Source organism: Pagrus pagrus (assembly GCF_965226575.1).
Source record: "Pagrus pagrus genome assembly, chromosome: 6".
In the NCBI taxonomy this organism is placed as follows: domain Eukaryota; kingdom Metazoa; phylum Chordata; class Actinopteri; order Spariformes; family Sparidae; genus Pagrus; species Pagrus pagrus.
Window position 1 is genome coordinate 14,471,371 of NC_140190.1, and position 25,411 is coordinate 14,496,781.

Below are 25,411 nucleotides of genomic sequence, written 5' to 3' on the forward strand. Positions count from 1 at the left end.
TGGATGGCCTGGTTGTGTGTTAGAGCACAGCAAGCACCAAACCCAAATAGGGACAAAATCTCATTATTTCTCAGCAGGCTGCGTAATGGGTCAGGTGGGGGAGGAAAAAAAAAGAAAAAAAAAATCGACATTTTCTCACTACGATTGAGCAGGCATAAAAAACCATCAGAAATCTGATTGCAGCACTTACGGGAAGCTAGCTCCGCCGCTGTTGGGAATGACCTGACGCTTTGTAGCCTGCTCCCCACGGCATGTAGCTCAGCTTCATTTTTAACTACAAATAGGCTGCTTCGCATTCACAGAGTCACAGCCAGAGAGAATATGCTAAGCAACAGGATTGCTTCAGGTTGTAGGAATAGACCTGCCTGCTTCAAAGGCTGATTTATTTTTTGCTTTGTGGCTCAGTAGGCGGTGTTTGGCTCTCACCTGGTTATGGGTTGGGGATGAATTCTTACTAATGCCTCCCATGGTAAAAATATATACGTATGGTATTTTGCCAGTTTGGAGATTAAACACTTTAGATCTTGTATACACAGAACACCTCCAGAAAAACAGACAAATTAAGAAGCATTGGGGTTGGAAGAGAAAAAATGGACAGCGAGTTCATTCAAACAAAAAACAAAAACAAGTCACACAGCCCTGCAAAACAGTGAAGCACACACTGACCCCAGCCATTACACTTTCAAATGTCACGAGAAGTGCTGACATTATCATGATGCTGCCACACACAGAAAACCCCAATCCACACAAACCCAGCCGCTGCTCGGAGACAGAGGCTCCAACTGTAAAGCAAAATAACCTTTTCCATTATCTCTCCAGCCAGTATGGCATGGACCAAACTCAGCAAACAGCAGCTTGGCTATATGGGTCTATGCCACACAGAGCCTGTGTCAACAAAAGGCACTTAGCTACAGGCAGCCAGGCAACTCACACTGCAATAACTGTTACCTGCACTGGCATGGTTTCTGAACACTGTGTGTGTGTTTGTGTGTATATGCCTACAGGTTACCCTCTGAGCCTGAGGGTAGACTTGTTGCCCTAGATCCGTTTTCCTCTCTGTGTAGCGCAGTATGCAAACGTTTTAAAAAACCAAAGTTTCACTCAGTCAACAGCCCCAGGTAGGACATCCAATTCCACAGGGAATACAGAGGAGACAGGAACCCTTTTCACACCTCGCCTTTATGCCGCCTTTGTTTGTTCACACTGAACCAAGCAGCGCCGGCTTAAAGCTGCTCCAGTGTGTCATTTCATACAGCATGCTGGCGTTGCTGAGCCAAAAGATGCTTGACGGTACACCTCATAACGTTGACATCTGTGTATTTCTCTTTTTTTTTTGTGTATCCCCCCCGGTTTCCACCTGTTAATCTAAACATGTATCGGCCGACTATTTATAATCATATGGATGCTGTTATAATGTGTTGTGTTTGAGATTCTGACCCATCATGGAAAGTGACAAAGTTACGTTTTTTGCTCCAAATTACATAATCGCCATCAATGAATAGTTGACCCTCTCACTCGCGAAGAGGGATGCCGTTTTCTGGGGGAACGTTCGCGAAAGTCTCGGTCGGGGGGGCTGACCGTCACAATGATTTTTTCTTTTACAATAGCGGAAGGCGACAAAGACACAGCAAGTTAATGTTTTCTGCACTGAATCGCCATTCAACTGCAGGAGCAGTATGGCTCTCGCTGCCAGGGACAGATGCTGTTTTTCGGGCGGAAATGTCACAAAGAGTTGGTAAGGATCTGTGTATGTCTGGTGAATCACAGTTGGCGTCACAAACACAAAATACCTGTAGCAATTTCCATGACAATCCATCCAGTTGTTGTCAAGATATTTCACTCTGGACCACACATTTCAACCTCAATTTTTAATTCATGAAGATGGCATATGGAGAAGCAGCAAACCAATAAAAACTCAAAAGAAGTCTTTGTTTTGGAGGAAAAGTACCATGTGTTTTTCAGAAGCCTGAATTGCTTTATTTATTTTCAGAAAACATGTTGCCCATTGTGTACCTGTTGCTCATCAGTCCTGCTTTGAATCCAAACCTTTGATGATGAACTAAATGTTGTTTGCTGTGGTTAAGCTTATTTAGTATTGGTAGATGCGTTTTGTGGATTATTAATGCTCATCAGTTGTCATCTAGTGTTTCTCTGCCCTTCAGTTTTACTCTACACCTTCAGTTTAGATTAAATCATTTTGACAGCAGCGCTGTCATTCGGGCAGATGATTCTGCACTGAGGGCAACAGATACAGGGGATTTTTTAATGTGGGAATGGTTGCCAACAGCGGCAACCAGAGTAAAAAGAAAGTGGTTGGAAAGAAAGTGGATGGCACTGGTCAACATCTGGTTGCCTGGGGGGACAAGATAACCGTCACACTTTACCTTCTACTTAAAATGTTTCACAGATTACTAACATAGATCAGAAGTCTGCAGTGAAAAGGATGTATTTACTGACCCTAGATCAAATGTTGCCATATTTGGCTGATGGCTGGCAATAATTTGTAAACTTGGCTGGAGGTGATGCTAACTCACAACCCCTGCTAACATGACAGGAAGGGGTGATTTAAGCCATGGTTTTGTTATTAAAAACCACATAAAATACAACAGCTCCTGCACCCAGGAGGAAAGTCCACCACAAGAATCTTACCAAATGTGTAATCAAGTACTACCACAATCGTATAAAATTGTTTTGTTTCACCAATGATGTAAAATATGTACGGTCTTCCAGTGTTTATCCATGAAGGTCATCATCAGAAGCCTAAATCCTGGATAAAACATCCAGCAAAGTGCAGAAGCCTGATACTATTGATACTGCACAACCACACTGTGCAGTCCTCTCCTGGCTCCAGGCAATATACACAGCTAACAATGTTTATTATCTCTCTCTCTGTCAGTGACCAAAACAAGGTGCTCTATGGGGGCCTGAAAGCCCACAACAGATGGATGCCCATAATGTTAATGAAATACTGCCGTAATATTGTGACACGTGCCATCTGCTGTGACAAAAAAGGCACCTACACGCTGTGAGTGAAAATGTGGTTGTGCAAGAGAGAGGCTAGGCCAACACGTGTGTGCGCACGCTGTGTGTATGTGTTACAAAGGAATAGCCTATACAGTGTGAATGTGACAGAGAAAGATATGTGTGTGTTAGAGCAAAACAGAGATCCTTAAAATTGAATAGGTGTGTGTGCGTGTGTGTGCATCTGTGTGTGGGGTGTGATAAGCCTCTATGTATGACGCTTGGCTGCCAGAGGAACAAATATTCACTGCCATGAATCATACGCAAGGATACAACAGCCCACACACACACACTTTTCTTCACATGCAAAATCTGCATAGTATGCGCACACACACACACACACACACACACACACACACACACACACACACACACACACACACACACACACACACACACACACACACACCACCTAAATGTAGGACAATCTCTAATTTGATTCTGCCCTGCTCCTTTGAGACGTAATTAAAGCATTAAAAAGCTTTGTGCGCTGGTGAGGCAATTGAGACAGTCTTCAGCGAATAAATGGGATTCATCGTTTCAGGAAATTGCTGCCCCACCCCCATCCCCCACCCACCAACCCAAAGCCCACTCGTTGACACCCCCACCACACACACACACACACACACACACACACACACACCCTTCCTTGCCTCATCATCTGGTCGAATCCATGTGAAATCTACTGTGAACCATAATGTCTATTTTAAATAAGAATCAAGCTAAGGCTGTTTCTGCCCCATAGATCAGTCGACAAAGGCGATGGGAAGGGATGGAGATTATGGGGGGTGGGGGGGGGGGGGCTCAGCTTCACACACACAGAACACACTACAGTGATTAGACACACCGACAATACATGAATACAGTACATATATCCAGTGGAGTATTTAGCGCACACACACATATATAATACACACAGATACACACAATAACAGCAGGATGCATCAGAAAACATCCTTCTCGGTATAAATCCTGCCTGAGGGTAGCGGCAGTGTGGGGATTGTATTTCCTGGAGCACTGCCTGACTGTTTACATCTCAGATGGAGTGTGTTTGTGTGTGGTATATGTGTATGTGTGCGTGCACATTGGGGGCAGGGATGAAGCTTTGGCATTGTAATCACTCACTAATGACTGGATGTTATCTCACTCCCACTTGTAAATGAATGCAGAAGATCTACAGTGATGAGCAGTTGGCCTATTTCTCAACGCCAGGCTGTCTGTTTGCTCCATAGCAACAGTCCCAAGGATGCCATTTGAGCCATCCACCTCCGCTGTCCATCACAGACTCCCGTTGCCCAGTTTGAGTGTGGAGGATCGACGCAGGCACATTATTATTCAAAGATAACACTGGAAATAAGGGAAAGTGTTTCTGTGAAAGCTAAATAATCATTTGCCTTTTACAGCCGAGTTTGGTGGTGAGATTAGAAATCGTAGGGGTAAATTAAAGCCTGGATGTGAGTGCAGTATGTGTGTGGTTTAGAAAAAAGCCTTTGTGAAAAGTGCTGAGAGCAAGTACAGAAAGTGATGTTTAGATGGGATGCATTATTGCGATACATTAGGAGTAATTCAACACAGCTCTGCAATGGGAATCATCAAAGATTTTCTGGGCCCATTTCCTCTAAAATATAAGTTTTTACCCAAAGCATACACCCCTCTGAAGGGGATAATTATGTCCCTCTGTGTGTACTGGTGAATACAACACATGGGGTATGTGTTTAACATGTAGGCAAACCTCCTCTCAGCAAAAATCCATCATGACATGATTCACCGACTGAGCCAGACGTTGAGGGCTTAAGCTTTTTGCTAATACACCAGCACCAAACAAGATCAAATCCTCCATCTAAGAATAGCTCCAACCAAACAATTCCATCTAAATATCCTAGATTAGTGTTTGGACTAAAGCGTATGTGCCCAGTGATCTGAGAGAGGGACAGGGCTAACTGGCCCGTGTCCAAGCTCACCCCGGCCAGCTCTGTCTGGGCCAAGCGAGCCTTGCTATGTTAGCTTCTGAGTGTGTGTGTGTGTGTGTGTGTGTGTGTGTGTGAGTGAGTGAGTGTGAGTGTGCGAGAGAGAGAGAGAGAGAGAGAGAGAGAGAGAGAGAGAGAGAGAGAGAGGCTGAGGAATAGGATTGTGTCTTCAGCCGCTCTGGACAGGGGCTTTAGAGCGCAGGGAGAGCCTAATCCTGTTTGGGCCAGGAATTTGATTTTGATTATTATCTCTCACGAACCAAGCCGAGGCTTACCCCCATTTCTGCAGCGTTATCCCCACAACACACACACACATAAACACACACACCTCCCCCTTGCAGCCCAACAGATTTGACCTCGTTAAGACGCTTTAAAGGGGATTATTCTACTTTTATCACTTCGAGTGAAGTGCCCTTGCTAACATAGGCTTGGCATGGCTCGGCCTCCCTCCCCACTCTCCAGAACTATCTTGACCCCCTGTGCAAGGCCAGCCAAGCGCGCAGTGCAAACACACACAAACATGACACTTAAGGCACACTGCCCTGCAATGTGCACAGATGCACAAAAATGTACTAGACTTTATCCGTAAACACACAGACACAGACACAGACACACAGACACACACACAGGAAAATAGTACAGAGATTGCAAAGCCAAGGGAAATGGGCAATTTGTCAAGAGTGGGGAAAGTGGTGAGGCCGACAGGGCTGCGGGTTTGGAGACCATGGCTGAGATTAAAGCCAGCCTCGCAGAAGGGAGGCTTTAAGATTACACCCAGTACGGTTGTGCAGATGATTGATGCCTGCTTGTAAAAACCAAGGTTATTACCTACAACAGCCAGCGAAGGAGGGAGGAAAGGAAGATTAGTCCCAAAGTTCACAACAAATAAGTGGACAATGAAAGCAGAAAGCTGGAGCGCCGGCATGTAGCTGACACCAGGGAACTTGTTTTCTGATGTGTGCACATGTTAAAAGTTTTAAATTGTAGAGCTATTTTCCCCCTGACTCTGATCCAAGTCATTTCATGTTGAGTGTCTGCTAATGAGTCCCCATCTAATCTTTATATCATGCTGCATAAAGAAATTTCAGCATGTCTTAGGCCAGGCCCCCCATTAATTTCAATGACACTGGTGCATTGACAGTTAGCTCACTTTTACCCCTTTTCCACTGGTCAAAAATCCCACTTAAACCCGCTAAGATTGGGCTTCTGTGTGCAATGGGAATGTGTAAACTTGGCATTTACACCCGGGTCAATTGACTCTGCGGTAGACACAGGTTTTTTATCACCTCGGCTCGGCTTTGATCTAAACGCAAGACCCGGGTGAACATGCTAAATTCGGCCACGTGAAATGATGACGCGTTATCAATGTCAGGTGGTCGCACGTAAATAAGGAAGGAATTTGGGATGCGGTCTATTCAAGGAAGTTTTATTACAGAACATGGTGTTGGAGGTGGACCCCCGTTCATACCTATGAAAGCTGCTCAATGGTGTTTTGAAGCCAAAAAAGCTTGACTTCCTGGGTATGAAAATACCTGGATAGCCGACCGAGACAGCCGGTTTAGCACCCAGCTAACTTGAATAATTAAATCGTGCAGCTCTTCTAGACCTTCAAATGTTATTGTGTTGTGATGCTCAAAGGAATGCATCCGCCGTTTTACAGACACTTCTCTCACAATGAGTCTATTGTCCTTTTCTCTTCTGTTACAACTGTTTCCAGCACATTCGTGACATGAAACGTGATGTCAGCAATGTACAATGTAACACTCCAGATAAAAATCACAGACGTGCTGCCTTGCCTGCGAAGAGTGGGAATGGGTTCAATAGGCAATTTTTAGTGGGTTGACCTGCGTTTAAAAAACCCTTGTAGACCCGCTAATTTTGGTGGAAAAGCGGTATTATTGTTAGCTTCAACCACAAGGCTTGTCTAATGGACCAACAGCCTCCATCTTCCTACTTTGGAAGTGGGGCAAATCTTTACGACACTTTTTCTAACTTTCAAGCATGTCCACTTCAGGCAGGGATTGGCCAGGAGTGTAGAGGTAAGAAAGGACACTTCTCATTTCTCATTCATCTGTACTTTTTGTATATACAAACAAGTGAAACGCTATAAATGACTGAAAGAGAATTCCCAAATTGTGGGCATTCTGAACGATCATCTCATCTTGCTCCCCTCTATAGCTCTTTTACGCAGCCTCTTCAAGACAAGAATGGTGCGCTGTTATTCTGCCTAGCTGTTCTGCATAAAAGGTAGAAAGATGAAATGGAGGCCTAAGTTGCTCACATTGCTCAAGTTTAAAGGGTTTAAAAAGGAGAGGGCAGAAGCCTCGAGGACACTATTGACTACCGAGTGGTGCACTTTCACCCACGATGAGCAGGATGCAACACAAAATACCCCTGGCCTCAAGCAGCAGTTAATGACTTCTTTGCTTTCAGTGAGGATGATACAGCTTCCCTTAGCTCCGACACGGAAGTCACTGAATGTTTAAAGTTGGGGTCAGAGATGTTTTTTTCTTCTTTAAAGTCCGTCATCATATAATGGTGTTGGCACAATTAGTCTCTTATTTAATTTTATTTATTGATGTGTTGTCGCCTTGATTTTTCTAGGTGTGCAAGTGAGCCTTGTTCTCGCCACAACATTTCAGTTTTTGAGCTGGTTTTCACCAACTTTGCTGCCAGCTTTGTGGTATTAAAGAGCATAAAAGAAAGAGCTTGTGTATGTCCTAGCATCATAAGGATAGGGATTTGTGCTGATATACAACACAAAAGTAATGTAACAAGAAGTGTAACAATTTATTACCAGCATGGAGGAAATTAGGAAAGGAATGCATCTTTTTACTAGAAAAGTAACGTTACTTTTGTTTAAGTACTACCCCAGCATAATCCTTCAACCTAAGCAATCTATTACTAAATGCGGACTTCCTGGATCATTTTGTGTTCTCACTGGTACCTGTAGCAACACACCCACACCAAAGCAGCCCCTTGTGATTGTATAAACAAATTAAACATGATTCTATTTTCACCCTTAATACCCGCTTACTCTGAGAAAATGTCATTAGCCTGTGTGATACAATCGACAAGGTGTCCTGTTGTAAATATCAAGCATGTTTAATAAGGATGGGACTGGTTGCACTCAGGACTAGCGGGGCGCCGACCTCACAGCAGGGTGGTGACAATACCTGCCAACATGTATTCTGAACAGTCCTGTCTCATAGGGGACGTCTGTCCTCACCAACTCCCCCCTCCTGGACAAACAGACTGAACGGGGGAGGTTTTCATAGCCTCGCTGTGAATCCTTATGGTGTCTGAATGAGACCTCGGAGGAGATGGGGTGGCATATTGTTCCAGTCCAGGCCGTCCTGCGCTTAGGCACAAAAACAGAGCAGCTAATTCTCTTGTCTGAACTGGTGCAGTGCCTTGCGTTTTGGCAGGTCTAGGGGCCCTGACCGGGCCAGGCCAATCAAGCAGCCCCCCGTCGAGCTGCTTTGTTCCAGCCCATCGCACTGTTCTGCTCTGAGGAAAGGCTGCCCCGCCCACCACCAATACCACCCTCCCTCTTTTCCACCTCCCACACACTCCTCATAGGGAGCAACCTCTGAATACTGATGCAGTCGCTCCACTCCACACACCCCCATCTTCACTCTCACACGCAAACACACACCCTGATGAGCTCTCAGCTGCGTGTGTCAACGTGCATGTAGACAAACACAAGCAGAGACTCATTACCACTCTTTTTTCAGATCTCACACAGCATCCTTCAGTGCATGCACACACAAATCTGCACTTATGTCCATAAATGCAGCAGAAACACACACACACACACACATACACACACTGCCAGCGGTAAATTCACATAGCTCCTGCAGACTTGAGCAAAACCAAAAACATGGTACAACTCAGTTGACATCTGTTTTTATTTATATTCACGCTCTTTCTGGTAAATTTGCTGCGGTACTTTATGTAAGGCAAAGCGGGAGACAAAGCAGACACAGACGAACCAATACAATTCAGCTTGTAAATCTAGTTTTTCATTTGGAAATATTTTTATATTTTTACATAATTTTGACAATTCATGGCAAGCGCAAATGCATGGCATTTAGTGTACATATCCCTAGATCCTTGTTCTTGTTTCCATTTCTAAAATACTAATTTACACCAAAAAAAATACATGTAACCAAAATATATATTTAACACGATGCGATAAACCACACAATAAGCGTGCCTTAAATTCTCTTAGCTCTGCTTGTATCCTATGAATATGCCACTGCTTAATCCAGATAGATTCTTCTCCAGTTATTTCTGTCCACACAGTGAGGTTCTTTAACTGATTGAACCAGCGGGGGACTGCATCATTCATAAAGTGATGACATGTTTTCTGTCGCCTTGATTCAGTATTTCCATCAAGCAAGAGGCTGCTCTGGTGTACGCTGTGAACTCCAAAGGGATGGTGCAGAAAGCGTATGTGTGTCTCCAAGAGTGTTTGTTTTGCTTTAGCTGTATTCACACTAAAGTGAGCTCACTTAAAGCTGTTTTGGATTAGGCACCGAACACAGCCCGCTTGAAAAAGCTCTCCAAATAGAAGACATTTGAAAATGTTGACATACAGCTGTCACATATGGCAAAAATCATAGAATCCTCACTTGCAAGACACTAACTGCTGACTTTGTAAATATATAGTAACTATTTACATTTAGGAAATGGTGACAGCCACAAAGTATATTATTCGTCTTATACCAGTGGGGTTTTTTTTGTTTGTTTTTTGGAAAATTATACACTGAAATGAGCAAAACAAACCAAATATGAATATTTGGTGCTCTTTATGAGTCATGAAATTCTACATAATTCTGTTCTATTTATTCTACGTCTATGCGGTGTCTACTCATGAAGGACACAATGACATACGCAGACACGCAATAAAGTATAAACAGAGGTGCAATTGAGGTCTGTGTCCCTTTAACTAAAACAGCATGTGGAGTACTTTAACAGCAGAGCATTAAAAAATGCCAGAAAAGTCAAAATATCACAAAAAGGTTGGATGACGAGGAAAATGTGGCCAATGGATTAAAGTGAAATGTGACAAGGTGCAAGTGAAGAGACTGGGAAGAAAATCATGATGCACATGTGACTTGAACTTCCATTCAAGCTTCCACTGAAGAGACAAAAATTAGGAGTGGATGAGAAGACTGTTAGCAAACACAAACACAATAATTCCATTATGTATTCCACTTCATTTTTGTTCGTTTCAGGTTTGACTGGTGCCTTTATTAAATTACGATGTCTAATTGTGCCGTTTTCTTCTGCAAGGGCTTAATGGCACGTGACTGGAAATATAAATCCACTCATCGTTGAACTTGGTGTGTCCAACTCCTAATAATTACATAATGGTAGAAGATGGAAACACACAATTTTATTTTTTCTTTTGCAGATTCTCTGGAAATTTGGCTACAATTGGTGCAAAATTTAAATGGGGTTAACGGACCTGTGTTGCATTTCTGTTGTTGTCATCAGCACAGGTTTTCTGTATAAAAGGGGCTATAAGTGACAATCTTAAATATGTGTTCACATGTATCCTCTATGTCTACTTGAGTCAAAGTAAGTGTGTGTGTGTGTTCAGGAAAGAAAGGGGCTGCACCAGTCTACACCCCTCCCTTTCAACCAACCCCAAAGCATTTTGACAATCATCCACTGTGGCCCTTCACAAAAATCAACATCACCTGTGACCCATGGCCTCAACTCGGTCACTCAAAAGCAGGGCCTCCTGCGGGGTGGGGGTGTTTAAAGGGGGGCTACAGGGCTCTGTTTGTCATGCTAATCAGCTGGCCTAACCTTAACGACCCAGACATCTGCTGCCCTGCATGTGTCAAGCCCCACATTCAATTTGTCCCCCCAGATATAAAAAGCAGGTAAGACCCTTGAGGCTTGTAAGAATGTCTGTGTGTGTCCTTGTTGTTGACGCTGTATGGGTGAAAGGGAAAAAATCCTTTTATTCCAATGCATGAACTAGAGCAATAATTACCAGCAGAGAAGAGAGCTATGTGTATGTTCGTGTGTTCAAAGCCATACACATGCTTTTTTTTTTCTGTGCGCATGTGTGAATGCATTAATGTCTGGCACCCCCCATCAACACGCGCACGCACACACACACACACACACAGAACCAGGCTTGTTGTGCACACACACACACACACACACACACACACACACACACACACACACAATACGAACACGTGTGTGTGTGTGTGTGTGTGTGTGTGTGCAGCAGAGCAATGGAGCAGGGGAGGGGGGAGTTTGTTTAATGGGCGAGACAGGGGGCCATGGGGATTACGCTCCCCCCAGCTGGAGGCTTTAGAGGAAAGGCTGGGGGCTGTCCTGTTAATTCAAGTGGGCTTAATAATGCCTGTGCACCCTCTGCCCCTGACCCTCCCACCACTACATCAGATCTGGGAGGAAACGCATGATAAAGGGAGACAAGCAGGAGGAGGAGGGAGTGTGGCTGTGTGTGTGTGTGTGTGTGTGTGTGTGTGTGTGTGCGCGTGTGTGCGTGCGTGCGTGCAACCTGTGGCCATCTCTACAGTCGAGCATGGGCTCAGGGGACTTGAGAGATTTCGTCTCCACATTACTCGCGCTACTTTCTGGCTTTGGCACCAGGCCTTTCTGTTGCTCCACTTTCACGCCACAGCCAGCTTTGTTGAAGCTGCATTAGGATTAATCAACACCCAAACAATATGGCAAATGCTATCAACTGGGTCAGGCACTGTGCTGCTATCAAATGAGGCTTTTCCCTCTTAAACCAATGAACTGTGCCCATAACCTGTGGCAGTGGATTAAAATGCGATCATTGACAAAAAAAAAAAGACACATGAATCCCTGTTAAACCATGGTCTTGTTCTATCTTGTCTAAATGGGACAACTATCTGAAAGAAAAGACTGTGGTTTTATTGCTTTTGTTTTCCAGATAAAATAACAATATCACTATTTCACGCAATTTTTAGTTTGTTGGGAAAATCAATTCTAGTAACTCTGTTGAAAAGTAAGCACCATTAGTGTGACTCACTTTTAAAAACACAATCGAGAGTCTGTCTCCTTCCAGTGTGCCCTGTGGAACCTTATTTCAGAAAAAATATGTACAATATATAAATATGTTGTACCATGAATTACGCCTATGATAGTTGTCAATTTCAAAGATAATTTTTCAACTCAAGACAGTTGCAGTTTGCCATAAAATCAAGTGTAAAACTGTGAAAATATGCAATTAGAAAGACTACACACCCAACAGACGTGAATTTGGCTTAATTTCATTTAAGACTTACCAAAATCATGACCAAAACCCTGCAGAGCCTGTCCTGTACATGTGTTAAAGTAATGTGTTATTCATGGCATAAATCAAACTGGATCATAAAATCATTTGTCTTTCACCATTAAGGGATACACAATATCAATTTTTTTCAGCCGATACTGGTAACTGTTAATTAGCAGCTTCTCATGGATACTGATGAGCTAACCAATAATTTCACATTTTTATTTAGAATTTAAGAGGAGCATGCTGCCACCTATAGTATCCAAGCTTGTTGATGCTGCGATTGATAAGCCACTGAAAGCTTGGCTTCATATTATCACGTCCATTTATCGGCTATAATTTTAACCAATACCCATATGTGGTTGATTTCCCAATATCAGGCAGATATTTTTAAGCGCTGATATTTAATCATGCATCACTACACATATTTTTTCCGAAATAAGGTCGCATGGGGCACAACTGAAGGGGTGGGACTCCCCTCTTTATATGCACACATGTAACCAAAGGCAAAGGCACCCTCTTTCATGATTACACAGGAAACACCTTAACATCATTTTAATGCAATGTGACCACACATCAGCACCACCGCCAACACGGCAAGTCCCCTGCTGCTTTAAATTAGACACATTATACACAAGAGGATCCTTGATTGTGCATTTCCATAGTGGAAGTGGCAGGCCTTTGTTCACATCATATGCCAGTATGGAACTTTAACGCTAATGTTACTACAGAGTGAACAAAGGAAAATAGAGGGAAAGCAGAGTCGGAGGTGAGCGAGTCGGTTTGAGAGATCCATCATCTGTCATTATGAGGCAGCACTGTTACTCTCTCATCCTCCAGCTCCTTATCTTTGACACTCATATCTATATGGGTGTCACACATTCTCCCCATCCACGGGCCCCTGTGACAGCAGCAGACAGAGAGAGAGGATTTGAGGAGGGAGGACGTGTGCGTACAGTATATTTATATTTAAAGCCACAGTAGAGGGTGGAGGGTCTGTACGCAAGTGTATTTATGGAGGGTTCAGAAATGGCTTGTTGTAGCAGGTTAAGATGGAACCAGCTGCAGCACCAGTGAAGAGACATGCCAAATTCCCAAACCCCATTTTTAATCCTGTGTGTTGGGTTTTAATAGTCCAATCAAGCAGCATAAGGGCACTCAATTGGATTAGAAAAATAACCTCCTATCAGACAGACAGGCAGGCATGAGTGGAGTAGCCCAGCTGCTCTCACCTTGGAAAAGGTGACTGAGTTCTCACCCCACCAGGAGGTGACTACTTCACCACTTCACCTGCAGGAAGAAAGCTATACAGAAGGGTCTAATAGTGTCGCCTTGTCCTAGTAATTCCCTGAAAATTCTTAATGGCCATTAAGAATGTCAAACTAAATACCCACTGGAGGCGCACAATCTGCGCGACTTCACCTCCGCCAGCATCAGCGCTTACAAACTAGCCGCTAGCTTGCACGTTAGAAAGATTGCATGATCAACTCTTTCCAATAATTATTGTAACATGTGACAACCAGTACTTTGTTTTTGCATGGAAATATTATGTAGAGCTGTACCAAATGTCCATTTTTGTTTTTAACGTTTGAAGGTTCTTCTGAGTTTTTTGAATTAACTTTGAATGGCTGTCGTTGTATTTTATGATGTTATTTGGAGTGTGGCTCAGGCCGCATCTATCTAAACCTGACAAGACCAAGAGAGTAGTAACAGCGCCCAACCCAAACTCGACAGGTGTTCTATTTAAAACATACAAACCCGACTCTGGTCTGACACAGTTAATGTAAGCTTAGCCTAAGCACTGGGTCAGTGTTGATTCCATGGTTACTGCTTGCCTCTTTACCCTGATTACAGATATGTACAGTGTAAATGACGGTGAAAAGATTTTATAACATACACACACACACACACGCAAACATACTGTACATATGTTTTATGTCTATTGTTATGCATGTGCTCTTACAGAACTGGAGTTACATCCACGCAGTAACTACTACTGACCCTGACCCAATCCTGGCCATCATTTTTTACATTTTTGTACAAGCCTGGAACGGCCCTGGGATCCCTGATTTGAATTAAGTGATTAATCGGATTAAATAGAGTGCCAAGTAAATGCAGATACACAATATGATGTAAGGATAGTGTACTGCGTAAAATTAGCCTTTTTTGTAATGACTTACGTAATTTACTATGATAGCGTTAGAGTTGTAAGTCACTGTAAGTATATTTTAAGACACTGAGGTCATATAAATGTAATTTATGGTGCCGTTACATTGCTGTGAGAGCTCCGTTAAAAGTGAAGTGATTAATACCAATGGTTCAGGTCAGTGGTCAGTCCAAGCCAGTGTTGATGTTTGATGAACTCAGAATGAGACCCTGCATGCAAGAACATACAAACGAACAAACAAAAGCTGCATAGCTTTGTCTATGCTAAACTACCTTTTCTACCACTGAATCACTTTTTTTATAAGCAATACAAAGCATCCAGTTGAATTTCAACCATATTTTTTCACCTGCTATCCCACAGTGAGCCTGACTTTGCACTGTACTACATTCAATGGGTGAACAGTACATTTTCCCAAGCAAAACATCGCGACTACTAACTGTGACACGAATCAAAAGAGAGTTCTTCAGACAAAATCTACTCTCACTGTAAAGGTCGTATATGTAAACCATGCAACTGTTAAATATGAAATGGCTACTGTTGAGTAGTTAGCAGAGGTATGAAAAGCACAAAATGGAGTCCCCAAAGACTTTTTATATAGTGTGTGTTTTCCCCTTTTACTTAAAAAAGAAGACATGATAAGATTTCAGTATAGTGACCGATATTTGATTGAGGATATGTCTACAGAGAATACCGCTAAAACTGGAGAAGGTTTTTTGATTTGCAGTTGGAATTGTTTTAAAAATATAAACATCCTTTTAGAGTATCAGTTTGGATTACTGAACTCTGCAGGACGCACCGCTCGTACAGGATTTCTCTCATCTGACAAGCCAGGCTGCGACCAGAGGCTCCCAAATCCTCACATCCTGCTCCCAAGTCTGAGAACACACATCAGCAGCAGCAGCACCACCACCACAGTGCAATACAATCAGGCTGCCACACAGACCGACTGCCAAAGGGCAAAACATTCATGTCACAAAAGACATTCAGGTTCTAGCTTCAGCAAACAACTCTTCGCCTTTCAGCAGTAAAAGAACAACTGGTGGCGACAAGACGTTGCCATGGAGCAGCAGAGGGCACAGTCCCTGGCAACATCACAGTCTTCCTGCTGGCGTGTTTACCTGCGCTGCACTTACAAAAGCGCCTTTTTGTTGTATTTGCTCTTGTTAGGACAAGGTGAAACAGCGACCAAAACTAGGAGGTGAAAAAACTGATGCCGCCCCCAAATTTGGATTTCAGGCAGGTTTGTTATGGCACTGAAAGAAGCCAGTTGAGATGTTTTTTTTATTTTCATTTTGAGTCTGGATTCCAGCCAGAAACACAATTCTTTAATCACTGCACCGAGGCAGTGCTGACACAACTGGATATTTCTACAGTGAGAAGTAACACAATTCAGCCAGACACTTAACATAAATGTTTGACCAATGAACTGAGAGCCCTCATCACTGATGGATGCATGCCCTGGACTGAGTTTCTGTTACCATGGAAACTTGAGATTTAGGGGAACAGAGGAGATGTGTGCTTTTTCAGTCATAAAAAACACCCACCTGCACATAATGATGAACCATGAGTTTTGAATGGTTCAGTGACCATGCGATGACAGAGACGAGACCACTTCTATTGTGCTCCTCTTTAACAGGACTACAGATGATAATTATGTGGTGTGGGCATTTTTGGAGTATGCAAGGCAATTGACACTAAACTGACACAAGGGTGTAAAAAAAATCAGAGGGTTGTGAAATATGGCAGCATTCATTTGAGTTGTTTGGTTTGGGAGATGACTTATAAATGCCATCATCTGGGGAAAAGTTGAGCAGTTTGAAGCCTGAATAGAAAAAGGTTGTCTCTCTGTGCTCTATACTTTACTCTCCATGTCTACAACCGCACATCTTCTGGGGAACTCACCAGAACTAAACACTGCAGTTTCCCTTATAATAGCTCTATTCATGCTGTCAATAAACAAGTTGAAGGCATAATCTCCCTGCGTAAATCACTTCGTGCCTACTGTAACACCAAGTGTCTAATTCCTGAATAAATGTCAAATAAAAAAATAATAAATCACTTACTGAGTGTCTTGATTGTGGAAACATCATGTCAATTCCTTGTTTGTTGCTGTCCTTCCCAAACACGACCAACTGGGTGCCCTGTGTTTATATTTTTCCTTGCGTTGGTCCTTTGTCCAAAAGCTAGCCCAGCCTTAAACAGGAGCTGTCCAGCGCTAGCAGGATGACTAGCTAACGGTAGCTAGCGACCCCCCTAAAAAAACGAAGCTGAATATGAGTAACGCACTTTCCAGCGAGGTAACTAAAACAGTCGGCTTCTTGTCTGGGTGATGCAAGACCATTCAGCTGTACCTGTCCCGACCCCGTATTTAGTGTGACTGCGAGCAGGAAACCACCATCAGCGCTGGGTCCTCTCCGGCTAAGCTAGCTAATTCTTCAGAAGCTGTCAGTCAAAATGATCCATCGCTGTTGCGAGCTCTCCGCCTGAACGCACTAGCGGCAGCGATGCGAGCTCGACGCATGTAAATGAATAAACACAGCGGCGTTTGGACGAGGCGAGCGGCGGGTAATGGTGTCTTCTTCTTCCTTCGTCTTTTCTGGCGGTCCGTCAGAAGCTTTCAGTTCGCTTTTCTCCGGCTAGCTGCGGCCACACTGGTGGAAAAAGTAAGATGAAAAAAAAACGGTGTAATTTCTCAGAAATAACAAAATGTCTGCGGGTTCGTTTAAGTTGAATCCCGTCCAACGGCTACAAATAAGTCTCGCGAGTGAAGGAGAAAAGAGACGCTAAATGTGCGGCGTGCTGCTGACGGCTGATCAACTCCGCGTTAAAAATGTGCCCAGGTCACAAACTCTGAACGTTTGTCTCTTCTCAACCGAAAGACTGGAGGAGAAACGGTGGGTTTGTCGGAGCTGGTGAAGCTGGAAAGTCAGTCCATTCCTGGAGCTCGTAGGTAGACGCGACGCCGCCGAGCAGTCCGCCCCACACAGAAACACAGAGGCTAGAAGAGCGGGGGGAGAGCAGCTCTACACGCCGCGGATCTACCTCATCAGCCGGGCTGATGTCTGAGCAGCGAGCGCCTCGTGTGGACAAGTCCCCCCTTACACACACACACACACACACACACGCTCTCACAAAGTGTGTGTGCCAAGACTATTAATACCCAGTGATCGAATGTAACTGAGTACATCTACTCAATTACTGTACTTTAGTTTAGTGTTTCCATTTTCTGCTATTTTTTTTTTTTACTTCCTGTACTCTATACTCACTACATTACACTTTAGTTACTAGTTACTGTTCAGATTACATGCTGCATCAGGAAAGGTGGCAGGGTACGCCAAATACAACAGAGTAAAACGGTGTGAAATGAGTGTTTAGTCAGTGTTTCCATGTTATGAGACTATAGCCTACTTCTGATCTTCTATCAAGTACTGTACTTAAGAACAATTTTGAGGTACTTGTACTTTACTTTAGTGTTTCCATTTTCTGCTAACCTATACTCCCACTACACTACATTTTGGAGGTAACTATAGTACGTTTTAATAACTTTAGTTGCTAGTTACTTTTCAGATTACATGCCGCACCACTGCATAATGAGTGCATGTTTAAATTAATTAATAAATGTATTTTATTTCAATCAGATAAAGAAAAACAAAAAAAACACTGGTTCCAATAATCAGAAAAAAGCTGAATATCGCATCTGATAATTGGCCAGGCCGATAATTGATCGACCCATAGTATACAGTATATGCATGCATGTAAATATATGTATAATTTACCTTTACCTACTTTACTTAACTTTTTGTTAGAAATACGTGAGTACATTTAATATCAGATACTTTAAGACTTCTACTCAGGTACAATTTGTATGAGTGATTTTCACCTTTACCAAAGTATCATTTTAATACTGTATCTTAACTTTTACTCAAGTATGACTTTGGGGCACTTTATACGACAGTATAAAGTATATTTATAGTGCATATATCCTATAGCTCTTCTCATGGTTTATGGCTGTAAAAGACCAGTAGAGTGTTTCCCTGTCATTAGACTTTATAGCTTACTTCTACCATGATGGAATGTAAATACATTTCTTTAAGTACTGTAGCCTATTTCAATGCAGTTTTGAGATACTTCCATTTTCCACTTCTTTATATGTCTACTACACTACAGTTTGGATGTAAATATTTTACATTCTACCCCACTAAATTTATCTGATAACTTTAGTTACTAGTTACTTTGCAGATTTCATGCTGCATCAGAGCCAAAGTATTTTTAAATTTATCAGCAACTGGATAAAGACGACAGTCATAATCAGAAAAAAGATGAATGTCAGGTAATCGGTCAACCCATATAAACACACCTTTAAATATATGTATAGTTTACTTTCACTTGTACTTGGAATACTTAAGTATATCTGTCGCCATACAAATACTTTTGATACTTTGGTACATTTAAAATCACTTTAATTATGGACGGCTTTCTTTTACCAGATTAATATATTAGCACAATATCTGTATGTTTACTCAAATATGAAATTGAGGTACTTATAACACTGATCTCTACTTAACTTATCTCAGAGAGAGATGTAGTACTTTCTACTCCATACCCTTACTGTCCAGTGAAAACCATGCATCTCCAAATTTGGTCATTTTGAATTTGTAAACTAAACGTATTTTAAACCCTCTTGGATGAGCAGGAAAATACATCATCACAAACAGCCTGAAAGTATCCAAGTAAAAGTCATGCTTTCAAAACCTTACTGAAATAAAAGTATGTGGGTCTTATCAGCGACATGTACTTAAAGGATAAGTCCACCCAAAAATGAAAATTCTGTCATTATCTACTCAACCTCATGCTGATGGAAAGTTAGGTGAAGTTTCTTAATCCACAAAACATTCAGCATTCTCCTGAACAATTGAAGTAGATGGGGACTAGTTTTTAAATGCAGAAAAAAGCCCCAAAAGAAAAACATAAAATGGCTCCTTACAGCTCGTCCGGTGTAATCCAAGTCTCTGGAAGCCCTTGGATGGAAAACTGATTTGAAAAGACGTTATTTACAACCTTTTAAGCCGAAATCGGTTAAGCCAAAAGCATATTGTGTACCCAGTCTGAAGTGTGTGCACAAGCTCGCCAGCACACGTTCAGGGTGTAAATAACGTCTTTTCAAATCCATCTGGGATCTCGAGCCTTCAAGAGACTTGGATTATGCCGGACGAGCTGTATGGAGCTATTTTATGTTTTTATTTATTTTATGATTAAAATAATTAAGTTTTAAAACAAATCTCCATCTATATTAGTAGCTGTTTTGCTGTGAAGCTCCAGAAATGTTTTGTTGTCCATGAAACTTCACCTGACTTTCCATCAGCTTGAGGGTGAGTAGATGAGTGAGTGAGTGAATTTACAGTATATACAGCTTGTAGTTGCCAAAGAAAATGTACAAAGATGCAATAAGAGAGTATAGGAACATATTTTATTCCAATTTAAAACATTTAAAGGAGAAGGCTATGAAAATCATTTTCATGTTTGAATGAGGTTCAGGCAACAGTGGTTGAAATGAAACATACAAAAGAGAAATATGGCTAAAATACTGTAAATCAATAACCATTAGGACCCTTTTCATGAGGGCGTTGCATGAATACAGTATCTCACCCACCCACTCCCTCCCCAACCTGACAAACACATGCAATTAAAATGACATTTATCTTAAAAACAGCAGTTCATTATTAATCTTAAATATAGAATAAAATTGTCCTTTTTTAAGTTAATTAATCACATACTTAAGTGTTTATTTGTTTTAAAAACTGGACCATGAAATTCACAGGCCCTCTGATTTTTCACAACATTGGCACTTGTTAAGAATCTGGCTTTACAAAGAAAGGGGATTGGCACACTCATTGTACATAATTTACATTTGGTATACTTAAAAAAGAAGAAAAAAATCAAACAAAAATACATTACTTTCAATTTGTACACCACTACACAAAGTTTATTTGAACTCTTTTAAAAAAGTCTGTCATCTTAAGTGGTCCTAAATACACGTGTTAAGGTGTGTCAACCTTAAAAAAGAAACAAAAACAAAAAAAAAGATGCAAAGATAGCTTTTAATATCACTGTATGTCCATCCCTCTAATAAGAATGGTTCTCAAGCATAAGCAATAGCCATCAAAAGTGTACACATACATACACACACGCACACACACCTCAGAGTACCAACGAGCGCGCTTGAACGGACATCTAAGTTGCATGTACGCAGGCCCATTGCAGTGGTGCAGTTTCAGTGCCTTCGACCCAGGGAAAGAACACAGTCCAATCAAGTACAGGGGGGGAGCGGAGAATGGCGGACATGTAAACACGCAGCAGATTCATTCACTCACTTTCTACTATAACCACCAAAATATCAGAATGGCCTCTTCAGTACCTTCACTTGGCAAGTCTTTCAATAAATACATTAATACTGAGGCTTAACACAGAAGCTTCATGTGGAAAAAAGAAACCATCCTGTAAAAGTGGATCAAACTAAAGTTTTATCACAGAGATCTGGGTCAGGTCCAAATTACTTTTTAAATATCTTTTCTGTGGCTGATTGATTTTGTTTGGTACAGTGTTTTGTACGGGATTGTCGTACAAACCTTCTCCAGAATGCTGAAGAAAAAAGTAGAAGGACCTTAAATAACAGACCCAGCTCTGTTGTTGGCTCCGATCACTGGCAGTGCTGCCGATTGACTTTTTCTGTGTGAGGTGCTGACAGGACAAGGCATGAAGTACACATATTGTCACATGTAGGTGAAAACTGATTTTTAAAGAGTACGACATCACGGCAACACTGAATCCTGGAGTGGCCACTTCCATTTTATCATCGTCCTAACAGCCCAAAGAGACCACACGCCTGCACTTAAGGTGGTATGCCACGGTTCAGGTAGTTCAGAGTGTTCTTCCTGAAGGCTAAAAACACAAATACACCCAGAACACAATGTTCCTTTACAAGCTCACTTAAAGTCTTACTTTATTTATTAATCTATCACAATATATGACCTCTTAATTAAAAAAATTACAGTGTGCTGAGCTGTGGCACCCTCGAAATTATCTCCTGTTAGCAAGTCGGTGTGAAAAGCACCATCCTATACATGGGACAAACTGATCAAGAAAAAGGCCTTTAAATGTTTGTTGAAGCATCAAAGATGAACCCAGTACTCTGCATCATCTCTAATATTGTTTCAACTCATAAGAAATGTGTGGCACTTAATGCAAATATATGTCCCTTTCCTTATTAAATGTCTAAACATACAAAATAATGGCTTTATCAACGTATGGTACACACTTCCACCAGAGGTGAGGAGGTTACTCTCACTGGGTGCATGAAAGGCTTAAAATTTGCTATAACTAACAGATCATGCTTTTCTACAAAAAATATGACTATTAAACCTTTTGGCAAACAATTAAAGATAAGGGAGTATGCCAGGATCTGTAATACTTTCTTTGATGTTAGCTCTGACCCCTCCAGCTCTTTCAATGTGCACAAAAAGGTCAAACTGTCCCGAGCACTCCTTTTTTCTGACTCCAACACAGCCAATACCAAAGTCGAACAAGGAAACACTACCAGTGAGAAGCCAAATGTGCATAACCACATAGTGGAAAGGATTATAAAGCCAAGATCAAAACATAATTCATAAGAGTGTGGTAAAAATGTGCTATTGCACCATGGAAAACTTCTTTTGACGTTAGCCATTCTCCTCCTCTAAAAGGCAAAAAGATAGTGATCACAGAGCCAAACAGCCACCGGACCTCCCTCAGGCGTGTCATGTAGGCATCTGTGGACTGCTGCATTCCTCCCTCACTGAACCTGCGGCCATCACCCTCAACAGGATGTCAACACACTCTTGATTCAAAGCCCCCCTTGTTAATTAATTGCACCTTTTGCTCTATGCCATCCATAGAGTCCTTTCATTTCTATCAAAGCTGCTAGTAGTAGCCCTTGTGATGAAAAAGTTATGAAAACTTACCTGAATTACATTGTGAAGACAAAAATAGCCATCTATCAACTTTCAGCTTAATGGAATATTTAAACAACTATCAGGCAAGAGACACGATATGGGATTGGTACCAATAGCCAACACATATCCTCAAAAGTTACAAAAAAATGCAAGCATCCTTGAACAGTAAATATTCAACCACTAAGTTTTTTGTCTGTTTTCATTTTCCTATTTGCATAAAGCACAAACCTGACATGGAAACAGTGTTGTCCATTGTCAGGCATTTCAAAACAGAACTGCAACAACTAAATATATGAAGTATCATTAGAAAGATAGAACACTTGTCCATAAAATAGTTTTGATATTTTACAGCAGTATAAAATCTCCTCCTGTCTCCTCGGCTGGAAAAACATTTGAGCTGAAACTAGGGAGGAAGTCTCATTTACTGTATCAACAATACGTAGATCTGTCTGATAAATTAGACATACAAAAAAGAACTATTTACCCTCTCTTGCTGTCCATTACAGTTTAATAAATGTTGGCCAAATAATATGGCAAAGTAAAGTTGATTACAGAGAGAAGCCATATGGATGATCAAGACCAACGTGTGACTTAAGCTAACTGGCAGCGCAAAAGCTTTATTTCATCTACGACTGCACTGGACTAATCTGGTATCATTGTCTGCCAGGATTATTATTCTCACCATCAAGAGAAAAATAAAATAAATCACAGTACTAATACATGTGTGATTCAGACAACGGTCGGCATGAAGGAATGCCACACAAAGTGAGTTGTTATGCCATCGACATCTGAAAGATCCATCCCGAGAGAACACTGAATTTTGGCAATACCAGTTTCCAAATATATTTTGTTAGTATCTGAACCACTTGAGGGATGAACAGGATACTGGCAACGTAATTATATTTACAGAAAAAAAACTAGGTGGTTTTAATTTGGCAATGTGATTCAAAATGACAGGGGAGTTGATACAGTATGCAACTGCCAGTAGTGTTGTCTCGCATCGTATAAAATGAGGAGCAGTGTAAAAGGAACATACTGCGATTCTTTCTGGAGCGTTGCATTCCTTTGAGTAGTCATCTTCAATTTTTAATTGGAGAACAATAGCAGTCATAATAGAACCAAGAAGTTAACATAGCTGAGATTATTAAAGTCTACAGAGGACAACATCTCCGCCGAGCCCTCACATCTCTGTGAGCAGCGCGAAAACTTTATTTACATTCAACAGAGCTTTTGTGCTCTGATTTGGGGCAGGGTTAACAAAAAAAATTCAAAATTACAATTCAAGACCCGGGGGAACCAAGAAGTACCTCACTGCACCCCAGCACTGCCTGATAATATATTCCTATCATCATAATTAGTTACCCTTCGCAGATGAGCAGAGTCCAGGGCCTGGCCTCGTGCCCTCATGCTGTAGTGTATCGCATGCATGGGTTAAATAAGAAGAAGGGGAGAGAGCCCTTTGTCCATAAAAGCTTACCAAGAGAAGGCCCTCTACCCACCTCAAACACACAAGCACTGGTGATAATGTAGTGTAAATAAAGGAGAAATGTGAGCCGAGCCAAGCCCAGGGCGACATGAGGACCGAGAGGAGCCCCGGTGCGAGATCACAAGAGAGGGGGGGAAATGGAGGGAGTGTATTTGAGTGTTTTTCTACAAGAGGGGGAATTATTGGAACCACACAACGGGAAGCCGTTCTTTTAAAAAGAGGGCAAACCAACAACCAGGAGCAAATTGGACAGTAGGGACAGATCATGGATAGTGTTGGTCTGGTAAAGTATGTGGTAATGCTTAATGCTGTGTTTCATGCAGATGTGTGTGTTTCTAGACTCTGCATTGTGTGTGTGTGGGGCTGCAGGTTTCTTTCTCGCTCTCTCTCTCTCTCTCTCTCTCCCTCTCTTTCTGTTTCACTCTTCACACCAAGTTGTATTCTTTGAGGTTGAGCTGCAGGATGGTGTCTTTGACGGCTGCGAAGACAAAGCGGATGTTCTCCGTGTCAGTGGCGCACGTGAAATGGGAGTAGATGATCTTGTCACTGTCTGGGTTCAAGTCCACAAACATCTTCAAGATGAACTCCCGACCCGCTTGGGCGTCCCGTTGGGGACCTGGGAAGAGAACAGATTATTACTTTTAGCCTGCATAGAGCATCGTACTAGCATCATTAGCATTTACATTAACCCTTACATTACACTAATAATCAGAATAAAAATGCCTTATGTGACAACCTTTGTATAATTACGCTTGCCTCCCTTGGGGCTAACATCAGGTGACGTTGCTTCTTGGAGGGACAGATACATGAGGGCAGCAAAACAGAACTGGTCTGTGGCCGAAAAACATTTTAGAGCCCTTAAAGCATTTAAGAAAGTTGAAACTTGTTGAAAATCCTAAAAAACAATGAGTTGTTCAACAAGTGGTTGAACAGATGAACAAGGCAGGAATCCACTAAAAAAAAAAGAAACATGAATACTGTTCCCAGGACATGATGTGGGTCCACATCAAAATGTGTGTAACAGTGTATAATTTAATTTTCTCAATAAAGTTTGAAAAAAAAGTTTTTCTTCTTCCACTTTGTGCTTGTCAGAAAAAGTTATATGCTATTTAAAAGCACATCTCATTGAATCACTTTATTTAGCATCCATGAAAATATCTCGATCATAATTATTTCAATTGGATTGAAGAAATGTTGTCCATGTAGCTAGAGGTAGTGAGCTGCTGTTCAGCTTTATCGATCATTTTTGTCATTTTAATATTATTAATTTAAATAATATATAATTAATTTCAGTATTTCTAAGTATGGTTTAAAATATGAGCGCTCTTTAACAATTAGACTGAAATAAAAATCCCTTCTGGACGACTGATGAGAGGGGGAAGTGCTGCCATGTTCAGTTATGTACTAGTTTGCATTGTAGTACAGAATGATAACCACAAGGTGTCACTGTACAATTAAAATTATAAGTGAAAGGTTCCCTCCTACATA

At 41.7% G+C, this 25,411-nt stretch overlaps 2 protein-coding genes across 7 annotated transcripts in view; both read right to left on the minus strand.

Annotated features, from left to right (window-relative positions):
* Nucleotides 1-17,458, minus strand: part of tle5 (TLE family member 5, transcriptional modulator) — a 43,171-nt gene extending 25,713 nt beyond the window's left edge. For 2 of the 5 annotated variants that reach the window (XM_084354922.1, XM_084354921.1), the window contains exon 1: nt 16,513-17,458. In XM_084354922.1, coding sequence (XP_084211048.1) covers nt 16,513-16,539 — 27 coding nt within the window. In that variant the 5' untranslated portion in view covers nt 16,540-17,458. The remainder of the gene's footprint in view (nt 1-16,512) is intronic. The other 3 variants (XM_084354919.1, XM_084354920.1, XM_084354918.1) reach the window with 3 other exon arrangements.
* Nucleotides 17,459-19,897: 2,439 nt separating this feature from the next.
* LOC311258703 (guanine nucleotide-binding protein G(q) subunit alpha-like) overlaps nt 19,898-25,411 on the minus strand; it is a 42,855-nt gene continuing 37,341 nt past the window's right edge. For both annotated transcript variants that reach the window (XM_084355231.1, XM_084355230.1), the window contains one exon: nt 19,898-24,539. In XM_084355231.1, the coding sequence (XP_084211357.1) occupies nt 24,349-24,539 (191 nt within the window). In that variant the 3' untranslated portion in view covers nt 19,898-24,348. The remainder of the gene's footprint in view (nt 24,540-25,411) is intronic.